The sequence below is a fragment of the Diceros bicornis genome, chromosome 26 (genome assembly GCF_020826845.1).
Source record: "Diceros bicornis minor isolate mBicDic1 chromosome 26, mDicBic1.mat.cur, whole genome shotgun sequence".
Lineage (NCBI taxonomy): Eukaryota > Metazoa > Chordata > Mammalia > Perissodactyla > Rhinocerotidae > Diceros > Diceros bicornis.
The window spans coordinates 11,815,732-11,830,880 of record NC_080765.1 but is presented as its reverse complement, the minus strand read 5'-3'; the positions used below and the strand labels follow the sequence as shown (position 1 = coordinate 11,830,880).

Sequence of the window (15,149 nt, the reverse complement as noted above, 5' to 3'; positions counted from 1 at the left end):
CTCTCATCACATGCGGCCTTCATCTTCCAATGCCAAGTGAGTGATGTCTGCTCCCAGGGCCCCCCAGGTTAATCCACTGTAACTAATAATCTTGTTTCAAGATTACTTTTTGATCTTGGAGTTAAAATAACCTGATTCATTTTTCTTTTATCCAAGTAAAAAAATTACAAGAGTAAGAATTCTAGAAATCTCTATAAATTACAAAGCTATAATGAAAAATCTTTGAAACAATTTCTCTACAAATAGAAGAGTTAAGAAAATATTTCAATGAAAAAACCTACGTGTGTCCTTAGGTGTAAACAGTATAAGTATGAGGAAAATATCTTATTTTGAGGAAGTTTATTGTTACATTTTTGCAATAATAGATGAGGCACAACTATCTCCTGCTTCTCCAACATCTCAATAAAAAAGACAATAATCAAGGATAACAGTGAAATTAAAATAAAAAAATACAAAGGCCTAAGGTTTGGGAGACAAAAATGGCTACAATCTATGTGTAGAAAAGTTGTAAATGGTTTTAGTTTAGCCTTGCAGATAGTTATCTTCTCCAATGCCGATGGATCACGGAACTGAGAGCTGGGCGCCTTTACAGACTTTCTCCTTCGCTCGCTCATCAGGAAGAGGAGGCAGCCCAGTCTCAGCAAAGCTAAGTGGGGTCAGTGACTGAGCTGGCCAGGGACCCAGGCCTTCCGGCCATCTCGCCCTGCTTTCCAGTCAGTTCAACACAGTCACAAGCTCTCATTCCTTACATGCTTCCGGTTTTGAAAGTGAACTAGCAAATTATCAGTGTTTAAAGGAAAAAAAGCACTCATTGACAGGAATGACCTAAGTTCATCAGGAAGGCAGTTCAAACACCTCCAATCATGATGGCAGCAGCCTCTACCAGAACCACGAAGAGTACTTCCAGGCTGGTGAGGACCAGCTTTGAATCCTAACAAACTTGTAAGACCCAGAACACCGACTGGGCGAGGAGCGCTTGCCATGCTGCGGATCGGGCTGCGCTTCACTGCCGTAAAATGAAAACAGGATCTTAGACTGCCCTGATGGAGCCTGTCGAGAGTGTTCTTTTGCCTTTAAACCATGGTCATTGGCACTGATCCTGGGTCACGTCCTTTCAGTTTATGAAAAGCCACAGGAAGCAGTACAAAAACAGCCACTTTTTTTCCAGCCAAAAAAAAAAGAGCCAAAACTCCAGCAAACATCGACACAAAGCCTTGAGCACCAAAAGGGAAAGAGAATTTCATGTTGTCTCCTCATTAAAAACACGGTGATAACAAAGATGACTCAGAAGCAGGTTTTTTCCTCTTTTCTTCTGGGTCAGCATCTGCCACAAGATTAATGTTTATCTGGCTTGCTGGAAACGAGCCAAGAGTGAGATGCAAAGGGACACAAGGACTGGGAACAGTGTGGCCTCAGGACAAGGGCTCTAGGATGTGTTATTAAACCACAGTGACATTCTGGTGCCAGTGACAGAGGAAGCTTTTTTTTTTTTTTCTTTTAAATGCTAGGAAAAGTCCTAAACACACTAGACAGACTTTTTTAGTAGAGTAATACACAGCGGGGACCAGTTTGGAATGCAATGTATTTTTAAACACAGTGAAAGACCCCTGGACAAAGGTAACTGAACAAGTTAACTGAGTGTCAGGTTTGCCAGCTCATGTCAACATCACAGCCTTCTGCAGCTTCCCCCGACGAGAGCTCTGTCTGGTAGTGTTTACTTGTTATGCACGTGTACATGAATAGAAGCAGGAGACCTTGATACGAATCAAGGTTTACAAGGGAGCTGAGAACAGGGACCGACTGTCCAAAGGCATTGGTGTAGTGGCAGTCTGGAGAAACTCAGATTTCTCCGGGGTCTGTGGGCTTCCTGAAAGGTCAGCTGTTAGCTCACCAAGCAGCTGTGGCATTAACAAAGGCTTTGCTAGTAATCCTGCCAGCTTCCAGAAGCCCCTGCAAGGAACAGAAAGCTCTCTACTACTTCCAAAAGAAGGAAACGTGGAATGCAGCCACCTGCAGGTATCAGAAGATGACTGGTAAGACGGAGAGGGCATCTGTAAGGCCACTTGGTGTATATGTCTTTGCCAGTGGGTGGGCACGGAGCAGTGAGCACCTCTGTGCATATGGGGCAGACATTCGCTGTCAGCACACTGTTCCCACACATCTCCACCTAGTGCTGTGCTGCTGGGCACTCTGACAAGGCAGGAAGAACCGTGCACACGGTGGGGCATTAAGGCAAGTCCACACCTGTGGAGCTCTCACTCCCAGCCTCTAAAGCTGGGGGGCCCTTGGTTTAATCTAATACACCTGGACCGGGTCTCAGGAAATTGGCACAAGAGTTTTAAAAGGCAACTCGCTCACTTTGGGAGGTGGCATTGAGACCCCACAGCTGGGGGCCCGGGGCCCGGCGTGGGCACTCTGAGTTTAGCAGCATTAGCATGCATTTGATCTCCTACAGACTACTGTTAGGCAAAGCTTTTGGGTTAGTGTGTCTCACTGAAGACTCGCAAGTTAGAGAGAAAAGCCATCTGCAAGGCAGCTGGTTTATGTGTTTCTGTCATTAAAGACAGCGTGTGCGCGCGCGCGCACACACACACACACATAATGCTCCATTAAATTGTGTCAGAAAAGAAATAAAGTTTCTGTAAAAAGAAAGAAAGCTGTGTTATTAGGTATTACAAATTAATACCAAAGTGATCACTAGGATTTTCAGTAGTTTCACTAGTCCCCAGGATTCAGTAGCTAACGCCAACGTTTCCATGTCCTTTGGCCTAGAGCAGGTTGGCAAGGCTGGCTTCACAGCATTCCTGAGCCAGGCGTTGGATGGCATGGATCCAAGAAACCCACTCCAAGACCAGGTGGATAATACACACCGGGGAGATCTGACCAGTGGCCATGGAGGCTGCTTAAGGACGACAACAGTAAGGAGCTTCCTCTTTCACTGCAACATAATATCTTTCAGATTCTCTTGCAGGATGGTGTCCTTCACAGCATGGAACACGAAGCGGATGTTCTCAGTGTCTATGGCGGTGGTGAAGTGGTGGAAGAGCGGCTTACTGCGATTTCTTCTCTTCCGGTCAAAACACTGGACCAGGTAGCGCTGAACATCCTCCAGCCTGTGGGGGTCGCCCTTGAAATCTGGGAAGTGCTTCTTGATGCTGACGGTCTTCACTTTCTCCACCAGGAGGTCCATCTTGTTGAGGAACAGGATTATGGAAACATTGAAGAAGAGCTTGTTGTTGACTATGGTCTCAAAGATGTTCATTGACTCCACCAGCCGGTTGGTGCGCCTGTCCTCCATGAGGACCTGGTCGTATTCACTAGAAGAGACCATGAACAGGATGGATGTGATCCCATCAAAGCACTGGAACCACTTCTGGCGCTGAGACCGCTGGCCACCCACATCCACCATCTTAAAAGGGATTTTTTTAATAACGAAGTCATGTTCCACAATGCCCTTGGTGGCCTTCCTCGCCAGTAGGATGTCTTGCTTACTAGGAAAGTAATTCTGTAAAATATACCATAAGGGAGAAATTTAGGAGAAGAAGAACATAAGAAAATAAGAACAAAAGATGGGATGGAAGGAAGGAGAGTCAGAATAACTTTTGTGAGAAGTTGAACCAAATACCAAAAGCAACTTGCATTTATAAAATTATAAATTCACCATGAAACAGACAGTGAAGGAATTAAATAGCTCATTTCAAAACAAACAAAGGCTCCTGCGTCTGAGGAGGAGCTATCAGAATCCTCACTGGTCCCGATGTACAACCTCGTCCATTTTCTTCTCCACAGGAAACTGATCATCTTTTTTGTTTCTGCACCATAGCTACCTTTTTATTTTTCTAACTTCCAGAGCACACGCATTCCAAAACCTTACTATGAACTAACTTAATTTAGGTTTTGCAATGCTATTTAAATTTAGTCTGCAATATATTTAATATGTTATTCTTGGAGAACTCTTCAAGTCTTGAGCAACACAGGCGACTGCAGGGGCTCTCAAAGCCCTCTGACTCTACCCTGTTAGAATCCCCGGCGAGGACTGCACACGAGCGCTCAGGCAGCAGTCCTGCCAAAACCAAACAGGGGTGATGAAGCCTCTAGATCCAACTACCAACTCACAGGGGATACAGCGGACAGAGAAACACTTTCAGTAATACTGCATGGATGGAATAGCAACATCCAGACGTGAAAACTCTACAGGAGAAATAATTCAGGTACTTCGACAAATAAATTGAAAGGAAAACAAAGATGGAGGGAGAAACGTATAGATTAAAAGAAATTTAAGTGACATGGACCAATTGTGGTGGATGGACTATATTAGGAAGTTGATTCTAACTGCTAACGTAAAGCAGTACTCACAAGAAAACATTAATGAGACAATTGGGAAAAATCTCAAAACTGACTGGATATTGGTTGATACTAAGGAATTACTGCTAATTTTTTAGGAGCAATAATGGTATTGTGGTTATGACTTTGAGACCCTTTTCTTTCAGAGATACACTCTAAAATATCATTGATGAAATGATATGATGGTGGATTTGTTCCTGGGGGTGGCGTGGGGCTAATGGAACAAAACGGGTCATGAGTAATAATTGTTGACCCTAGGGTTTCACTGTACTATTTATTTTTGTATATGTTTGAATTCTTCATAATAAAAAGTTAAAGGAAATCTTCTGTTTACTAAAGAACTCCTGTCTTCTTTACAGTGATCTGGGCAAAGGAAATCTAATAGAAACACAACTTTACATCTTAATTTAGCAGTGACTAAAGGTTTATAAGTAAGAATGTGAGAATTTCCTCCACTTGAATGAGGAAATCCTCGCCACTGAGCACTCACTTTCCCTCCCTACCCACCCCCGCAAACAAACTTCAGATCTAAGCGAGAGCACATCATGATACCATTCATAGTCATCTGACACAACAAACGTGGCTCAGAAGGACGAGGAAAGGCCTCATGACCCGGAATGCTTTGGTCTCCACACAGGTGTTTCTAACCCTGATGACAGATTCTTGGGGCGGGGTTCTCTACTCACCAGCTGGCCGATCCGGTCCAGGTTATCCAGGAAGTACTTCACCGATTCACCCTGTCAGGGAGGAAAAATATTCACGGCTCAGTCTTAATTGAGGAACCCTGATTTGGTGAATAGAAGAACTTAAAAGAGTAACATGAGTGTTATTTTTCCTCTGTGTAAACAGGAAGGCAAAATAAAAAGACTAATAGTGTACACGTATTTTTAAAAATTAAAAACAATTTTTTAAAAAAACTTAAAAATGCAGTTTCTCTAGCTCCAACCCCAAGATCCAAATTCAGACTGCGTTTTTCAAAGCGCCCCTGACTGATTCTGTGCATGGGCTGGGTGCTGGCCCCTCTGACCAGGCTAATCCCTGCCTTTCCAGATGTGGAGACTGGCCTGCTCCAGGCCACACCACCAGGGAGGGAAGGGGCAAGAGCTAGAATTTTAGATGAAGCTCCTGTGAACAGTTTTGCTTCTAACAGAGATGGCCCAACGCACTCTAGACATTGTCTTTCAAGAAGTAAATCTTTAAGAGAAGACGCATATGACAAAACATGTTCCAGTTTCTGGAAACAGGCCTAATAGTCCATCATTACTTCACACATTTGTACGATCTGATTTACAGTCTAGAACGAGGAGATCTTTAGTTTGGATTTCTGTGGTGGAATGATGAGTTCTTTCTTCATCCTCTAGATGTTCTCTGGACTGAATGTTGATACAATCTGAGACTGTTCCGTAGCTAGAAGCGCACTTTTAGAATCATCCATGGTCCTGTTTGAGGAAGTGTTGAACCACCAAATGCAATGGCCCTCAGAGTATAAGAAGTGTTTAAAGGGTGTTCAAATGTTGACTTAAATGGAGCTAAATAGAGGAAGTGGTAAACGTTTCCCCTAAAGTTGCAAAAGTTTCCCTTAAAAAGCAGAATGTTGAAAATTAATTCTACCACACACACACAGGACGCGCTTTCTAAGATCTCACTTTGAGCCTTCCTCTGAGGGACAGAGACCAGGTAGGACGGCCCAGTTTCCATGTGCTCCCTTATGTAAGGCTCTGTGGAGAGACTCTAGGAGGGTCCACGCCAGGTCTTCACTCTTACACAAGTGGCAAAGCCACACACATGCGTTAGGGGGACATTCTAGACTTTTAAGGAGGAAAGATCATCAGAAAGGAACAAGATTACGGCCTGAGCTTGTGACTTCATTAAAACAAAAAAAAAAGAGGAAGAATGACAGGAGCAACCAGCTCCTGATTTATCTTCCCCGACTTGTCTCCAACAGGCCTAAAGGAAGAAAGCAAGGAGTAAATTTCCTTTAATGAAGAATCAACCTGCCCATTTAAAATGAAGGCCTTCTGGATGATTCAAAAGACAGCATTTTGTTTAAGGGGATAGAAACACACACTTCTTTCCCATTAAAGCACAGATTATGATTAGCAAATCCACTCTTCCTCCTTATTGTTACAGTGCTGTTGGCACACACTCGGATTCCTGCTTTAGAGAAATGGTCCCCAGAGCTCCGGCAGGGAAACCTTGCTTCCCAGGCACCCCGGTCCACCTCCTGACTGAGCCGGCCCGAGGTCTCTCCCCTTCCACACAAAGCTCCGCGTGGGGAAGGCCACAGGCCAGCCAGGTGTGAGGCAGCTCTCCCTCCCGCCGGCGCCGTAAGTTTCTTGCTTTGGTCTGCACATCCTGCCTCCTCCCACGGCGGACAGGAAACAGCTGGTGAGTGAAAGAGCTGCCGGAGCCGAGAGCAACCCTACCTGATTTATGACTATTCCTCCCCCTGAAACTCCGCTCCGTCTTTCCTCCTACTGCCTCTCACTCAGGGCCTGGGAGGCTCGAGGAGGGCTGACGAAGAATAAGACACCGTCCTCGCCCGCCCACCGCCGCCACGTCCCTGAACCACGAAGGCGCTGCGCGTTCTTCCCCGGCGCCGGGCAGGGGGGCAGCTGGCAGCCCCACCACTGCCTCGAGTTCCCACTCAGGTGGTGGCGCCAGGCAAAAGAAAGCGGAATAAGTCCTGTCCCAGGGGTTTGGGCTGGGGTGGGCATAACAAGTCAGGGCAATGCAGATGCCCTGGCCCATGTTCTGTCACCACGGCATGCCGATTCTCCTGGGGAGACACAGACATGGGCCAAGTGCCTACTCCACAGCACCAACGTGACATGAAGCGTGCCCCGGAGAACACAATTAATGACGACCTAAATATAAAATATTAAAAAAAATTATTTTTCCCTAGTTTGAATTTAAATATCCCTATTGAGTTTGAAATCAGGGTCACCCAACTGTACTTTACAACATACCAAATGCTAACATAAACAGGTCTTGACTGTTTCTTTCTCCACCAGAACAGCACGTTTAAAGAATCTCAGCAGCTTGTTTCACTGCTACGAAGGTACATGACTTATTTGTGATTCTGTGCAATTTTGCATGGTTGGTGGCTTCAACTCCCTCTAGGGAGGACCACGTAGGAGGAGAGGGGTGACATCCAGGTCCATGCCAGATCTGCCTCTTCCCAACAGTAACCGAATGAGGCCACGTGGGAGCCGCTCCTGAACTGTAAGGCACAGAGGCCACACAGCTCTCTCTCACGGGGCCAGCAGGAAGGAGGGCAGAGGAGAAATCGACTCGTAACCAGAAATCCGTCACTAAACTCCACACTCTGCCATCCTACCGGGCTGAGTCGGAACCATGTTTTAGTCCACGGTGGTTTATTACCAGACACTGGAAAGTGCGTCATTTGATGGGACACGTAGCCCACAGGATAATCATTTGCAACAGGCTTCACGATTCCCACTGCAGCAGCTCAGTAGAAGGCCCAGGTTTAAATTCTGACATATTTTCAACACTAGCAGAATGCAGCCATTTCTTCAGAGAAATAGCATGTGACAGAAACTGAGGAAACTAACCACTTAGAACCAGCTGTAGACTGAATGTTTGTGTCCTCCCCCAAATTCATATTCTGAAACCTATTCCCCAGTGTGACGGCATTAGGAGGCGGGGCCTCTGGGAGGTGATCAGGAGGGTGGAGCCCTCATGAAGGGGATTAGTGCCTTATAAAAGAGACCCCAGAGAGCTCCTCCTGCCTTCTGCCACGTGAGGACACAGCGAGAAGACGGCCATCTATGAACCAGGAAGTGAGCTCTCGCGCGACACTGAACCTGTCGTGTCTCGGTCTTGGACCTCCCAGCCTCTTGGACTTCCCTTCCCTCCCTTCTGGACTTCCCAGAACTGTGAGAAATAAATGTTTAAGCCACCTAGCCTCTGATATTCTGAATGGACTAAGACAGTACCTTTATAAAAAGAGATTATCATGCAATGCAAAATGATCCCAGAGTCCTCTCTTGATAGCTCCTGGTCTAACAAAAAAGAGAAAATGAAAAATGGGCTTTTTATAACCCTCCTTGGTTTCAAAATCTAAATCACTTAAGATTAGTAAGAACACAGATTCATGGATTAGACATAACAAAACAAATCCGTTAGGTTCCCAGGTCACCAAGCACATACTTGACATTGGGCCTGCCTTCCTGACTCAACCCAGCAAAGCACTTATTCTCATTAGCACCAGATGGGTGAGTCTGAGGGGGGGTGCTGGTGGGTGGAGAAGGGAGTTACCTGTTCCAAGAAGAAGCAGGTTTATTTTGGGGCTCTTGCAATTGTGCTGGGCAGACAAGCGAATGTAAACTGAGGATAGTGGGCAGGGCCTAGGAAGATACACACCAGTACAAAGAATCATCTTTTTGGCAAATGGACTCTATCCTTCCCCAAATCTTCACGGGAAGCGCCCATTACCCCCACCTCTAGCTGATGAATTCACATCCCGGGCTCGCTGCTGCTTCAAAGCTTCTATCAGGCACCACCAGACAAACCCTTCTGTGCACCCATCTGTCCGCGTCCTCACGGTCCATACTGAAGCGGCCACGTCAACGGATATCGGCTGGCCTCACACACCTACTTCAGCTAAGACCGAGAGAACAGAGCCTCTACTTTTTCGACCCTGCACAAGACTAGGCCTCGAGATCAGTAATTAGGGACTGACTCCGGTCACACCTTTTTCTCTGCCAGTAATCGGATCCATTCCACCATTCCCTTGGTTCAATCCCTGGTACTTTCTGTCAGTGTCTCAGGCTGATGGGTTTGTGTAGTGGAGGCGTGTGCAGGAAACAGAGCCCGTTTGGGTCTAGATCACTGGCAGAGGCCTCACTGGGGAGTGAGAAAGGTAGACAAAGGTAGGTGTGGATTAGTCCAGCTGCAAAGGTGGGGGCCGGCAAGTGGTTACAAAGAAAACAAATACTAACACCCACTCGGGGCAGGCGGCTCTTCTATTTCAGGTCCTAACTACGCACACCGAGCTGCTCCTACAGTTCCCGCACCTAGTGAAGTTAACTCTAACATCCTAAGATGGGGTCAGTCATGCTGCGACAGAAACACAGGGCTTGTCAACAGTGAGTCTGAGGATTCGAAAGTTTTGTTCATTTCTTTAAACAAAGATAAATTTTAAAATTGCCATATATTAAAAACAAGAACAAACTACTCCAAAGGTCAGATTTTCATTTCTACCACTTAATAAACGTCAAACTTAAGACTTAATTTCCCATTAATACAGATACTAACCAAACAACAATGTTTGAATAGAGAACTTTTAAAAACTTAAAAAATAGGGCCGGCCCCATGGCTTAGCGGTTAAGTGCGCACGCTCCGCTACTGGCGGCCCAGGTTCGGATCCCGGGCGCGCACCGACGCACCGCTTCTCCGGCCATGCTAAGGCCATGTCCCACGTACAGCAACTAGCAGGATGTGCAACTATGACACACAACTATCTACTGGGGCTTTGGGGAAAAAAAGGAGGAAGACTGGCAATAGATGTTAGCTCAGAGCCGGTCTTCCTCAGCAAAAAGAGGAGGATTAGTATGGATGTTAGCTCAGGGCTGATCTTCCTCACACACACACAAAAATAATAAAATAAAAAAATAAATAAATAAAAACTTAAAAAATATATAATTCCCAAAAAGAAACCCTCATCTTGAATCCTGACTTTGCTAAGTTAACATCTATGACATCTCACTGGGGTCTTGTGAGATTAAATGATATCATAGCTGTGAAAGTATTCTGGAAAAAGATAGAGCTGCATGTTAATATATATTATAAAAATAAAGATTCTCGAATTTTAATTTGGGTGCCTGTAAACTGTCTGTTGCTAATTTATAATCCTAATATATTAGGAAAAAGACTTGCTGGCACAAACACAAAGAGACACATGCACAAGGCTATTGGTTGCAGCCCTCTGTAATACAAAAGACTGGGAAGAACCCACACGTGCCCTCTCGGAGGCTTGAATAAACCACCTTATCTCCATTCAGCTGAGGAAAGGGATGAGGAAGATCTCTAGGTACGGCTGTCAAGTGGTTTGTAAACTGTTAAATGAAAAAAACCAAGGTGCAAAATAGAATGTACAGGGTGCTTCCTTTTGTATAAGAAATGGTGGGGAAATTGAAATATATATACCATTTGCTTATGTTTGAAAAAGGAAACATGGAAGGATAAACCAGCAACAAGTAAAAATGATGACACAGGCAAGGGAGAAAAGGGGAGGTGGGATGGGGTAGAAGCTGGACCTCTCAGAATGTGTTCTGACTTTGGAACCATGCAAATATCTTGCATAATTAAGAACAAAATTAAATTAAAAAAATCAACCCCTCAAAACCAAAACCCAACAGAAACAAATGAACCTGACGGTGTCACGCTGCAGGCACACCTAAGGGTCCTGGCAGCTGTGCTCTGTGACTCCAGAACGTGGAAGTGTTCCACACTCTGGCTGTCTTGCCTTGCCACAGGAGCTTGTGCCGTGCTTGTGAAGTCCCCATCTCCAAGCTCTAACCCCTACCCCCCCCGCCCAGTTCCCAACAACAGCTGTCCCTTAGCAACTGTGGGGAGACCTCAGAAAGAGGCCCACACAGGCCCTGGAAGCAGGCTTGGCTTGGGGGTGGCTCCTTGGCCTGTGCAGTGGGGTGCAGCCACAGGGGGCCAGAGAGGGTGCTCTGTAGGTCTGGGCACCCCCTGTCTGGGATTTTTCTGTTTCTTAAATTGAGGTAGAATTCACATAACATAAAATTAACCATTTTAAAGTGCACAACACGGAGGTATTTAGCATATTCACAATGTTGTGCAACCACCTCTCAACCATCTCTCTCTAGCTCCAAAACATTTTCATCACCCACAAAAGAGACCTTGCACCCATTAGCAGTTACTCCCCACTTCCTGACAACCACTAATCAGCTTTCTGTGTCTATGGATTTGCCTATTTTGGACAATTCATATAAATGGAGTCATAATATGTGACCTTTTGTGTCTGGCTTATTTCACTTAGCATGATGTTTCCAAGGTTCATCCATGCTGCAGCACCTAGCAGTACTCCATTCCTTTTCCTAGCTGCATAGTATTCCATTGTACAGATATTCCATACAGTGTGTACCCATTTATCAGGTCACGGACATGTGGACTGTTTCTAGCTTTTGGCCATTGTGAATAGTGCTATGAATAGTCATGTTAGAGCTTTTGTTTGAACACCTATTTTCAATTCTTTTGGGTATACATTCCACCTAGGTGTGGAATTCTTGGGTCATATGGTAATTCTATGTTTAATTTTTTGAGGAACCACCAAACAGTTTTCCACAGTGGCTGCACCATTTTACAGTCACATCAGCAATGTACGGAGGTTCCACACCCTCGCAGACAGTTATTTTCTGATTTTTAAACTGCAGCCACCCTAGGGTGTGAAATGGCATCTCACTGTGGTCTTGTCCAGGTTTTAAGGTGGTTCTGTCTGTAGCATTATGAACTTGTGGATTTTTATATAGCAGAGGCAAAAATGACAGAATGTAAACACACGTTACTATTGGGAGTGGGTATATGAATATCTGTTAGGCTCATTTCTTAAACAGTTTCATAAGAAGCTGAATAGTCAAATTACAGATTCATCCTTTACAACTATAGATGTAGATTCCTCATTTGTAAGGGGCTAGGGAAGAAATTCCATGGAAGGTTTTTAGATATTCTCTCTCTCCAAATAAGAAAGCACCAAAATCACGGTGTGTGGTGGCGGTGGTGGTGGTGGGGTGCTTAGCCAATTCTGAAAAGCTTCCACCACAGATTGCCTAGAAAGTGATGTATGGAGCATGTCATAATCACGGCTGCCTATCACCTTTCTGTGTTTTGGGGAAATTCACATCAGGATTCCAGCCTCTCCAACGTAGCAGCTGGAACCCAAATTCCAAATCTGGTTGGGGCTAGGACAGAGGCGCGTGTGGAAAGCTGTGAGAATAGGACAAAGAATATCCACACACCCTCTAGATGGATTCACCCATTGTTAATACTCTGCCTCATCTGCTTTTTCCTTTGTTCTCTCCCTTTCAACATATATACTTTTCTGGGGGACCATTTGAGAGTAGTTGCCTGTTTACCTCTAAAAGCTTCAGTGGATACGTCCTAAGAATAATGACAGATGCTTCTGACCACGGTAACTTCGGGAAATTGAACACTGATGTACTTCTATCCTTGTAGCATTTTCCTCCTCCAGCACAGAATTCAGTTGAGGATCAAGTCTTGCATTTAGTTGTCACGTCTCTTTAGTTGCCTTTAATCTGAAACACTGACATTTTTTAAGAATACAGCCATCCCCCCGACTTGGGGGTTTTTGTGATCTTTCCAATCCTTACCCTGACAGCTGCAAAACGATTTCCAGGCAGCACTACTCCACATTCACCAGCCTGTGGTCGACATTCTACTGTAAACCAGAGTCCTCCCTTCTCCCCGGTTTTTCTATTTATTATCTACATGGACTCATAGATGCCTATATTTGTCATGGTTTGCAATGCATTACTGTCCTTAATTATTTTGTTGCTCAAATTGAAGAACATGTTGGCTCTTTTTGGCCCTTTGCATTTCCATATTAGTTCTAAAATTCGTTGTCAATTTCTATTCTCTCTCTTCCACAAAAACACCTGCAGGGTTTTAATTTATCTTGGGAATGCTTTGTAAGTCTTCTGCACATCTTTTCTTAGATTTATTCTTAAGTATTTAATCTTTTATGATGCTTCTTAAATGGTATCTTTAAACATTTTTCATTTTCTAATTCTTTGTTGCTAGTGTATAGAAATACAATTTATTTTTGTATATTGACTTGTCTTTAGCAATTCTGCTAAGCTCCATATTCATTCTAACAATATATCTGTAGATTCTTGTGAATTCTGTAGGTACACAATCATACCTGTGAGTGAGGGCAGTCTGGTTTCTTCCTCTTTCTTTTTTACCTCACAATACTGGTAGGGGTCCTAAGACAATGCTGAGTGGAACAAGTTGTGGGCAGCTTGCCTGTTTGTATCTCAAAGGGAGAACTTTCAACGCTTAACCATTAAAAGTGATTCCTGTGTTTCCACTTTCAATATGAAGGATTAAACTCCTAGCAAAGAGAGCCCCCTACAGATAAAACCATAAACTTTGGACAAAATATAAAAAAGAAATATCTAAGGATTCTGGAGAGTGAATAAAAGTGGGCATATAGAGGGGAGTCGAAACTTGGAGGAACAAATGGCACAGGGTGAGTTCTCTGTTCCGTGACTTTGCCCCAAGGTCAGCCACAGTCATGGCGGGATGTGGCAACAACTAACATTCTGTTGGAAAGCCTACCCTCTTCTTGGCCAGAGGAACCAAGGGAAGGAGCCAGGGCAACCAGGACTGGCAGTGAGTAAGGAGGGAACCCCAGAAAGAAGAGAGCCAGAGGAAGGAAACCTCAAGTTCTGTGTATAAATGCTGCCCAAGTCTCTGGTTGACCCCTCAACCGCACATGCGTGGGGCAAACTGGAAGCAGTCTGAATAAGATCTGGGCACCACCAATGCAGGCCTGACCACGCTGGCCGTTCTGGTCTCACCAGTTAATTGTCTGCTAAAGCAAAAATATCAACAGTAGTTGATGAATACAACAAGATCTAGAGTCCCTAAAACAACATTCATAATGTCAAATTACCCAATATATGGAGAGCCAGGATACAATCCCAAATTACCCAATATATGGAAAGCCACAAAAATGGCACTCTTCCTCAAGGGAAAAATAATAATCAATAGATAACGAACTCAAATAACTCAGATATTATAATTATTAGACAAAGACTTTAAAGCAGCTATTATAATTATGCTCAATTAGGTGAAGAAATGCTTATAATGAATAAAAACATAAGAAAATCTTAGCAGATAAATAGAAAATATAAAGAGAGCCAAACAGAAATTTTAGAACTAAAATGTACAATACCTAAAATAAACAATTTAATGGATGAACTTAATAACAGACTGGAGATGACACAAGAAAGAATTAGTGAACTTTGAAATTAGATTAATAGAAATTATCCAATCCCAAGTAGACAAAAAAAAGATTAAAAGAAGACAATGACTCTGGCATCTGTGGGGGCAATTTTAAAAGGTCTAACATACCTTAACTGGAATCCAGCAAGAGAGGAGAGGGAGAATCAGGCAGAAAAATATTTTTTAAAAAAAGCAAAAAACTTTCCAAATTTGGTGAAAGACAAAAATTTACAGATTTCAACAAGTCTCACAAATTCCAAACACAAGAAATATGAAGAACATCAGACCAAGGATATTAGACAACACACTTCTAAATAATCCATGGGTCAAAGAAGAAATCACACTTTTTCTGGTTTGACACGTAAAGAACTTGAAAGTTGTTACTCCAATCCTCACAACAAGGAAAAAAGCTGAACAAACTGCAAATCAACAACTCTTCTTAGATCCATCAGAGAACTGGTGTTACAGGGCAAACTGTTGCCCCCCCAAACTTGAGAGACAGGAGAATACAGAGCAGGACACTTCACCAGGAACAGAAGACGCAGCTGGAGCCAGCAACCAGTACACTACGTCCCGCCCTCAGCAGAAAATAACAGAGCATCCGGCTGGCAACAGAGAGTGACAAGGCATGCTAAAAGGCGGAAATCACAGCCTGCAGAGACAGAGTGACCATCAGAACCACACTCAGATATGGCAGAGGGTTTGGAATGAACAGAGTGGGAATTTAAAGTAATTCTGATTAATATGCCAAGGGCTCTAAAGGAAAACGTGGATGACATGCAGGA

General features: G+C 44.1%; 1 protein-coding gene across 1 annotated transcript in view; it reads right to left on the bottom strand.

Annotated features, from left to right (window-relative positions):
- Positions 1-324: 324 nt before the first annotated feature.
- The window catches only part of GNA12 (G protein subunit alpha 12), a 116,098-nt gene continuing 101,273 nt past the window's right edge, over positions 325-15,149 (bottom strand). Inside the window, exons 3-4 of the mRNA XM_058569391.1 lie at positions 5,031-5,081; positions 325-3,505 (exon numbers count right to left, since the gene is read on the bottom strand). Of these exons, the coding sequence (XP_058425374.1) occupies positions 2,936-3,505; positions 5,031-5,081 (621 nt within the window). The 3' untranslated portion in view covers positions 325-2,935. The remainder of the gene's footprint in view (positions 3,506-5,030; positions 5,082-15,149) is intronic.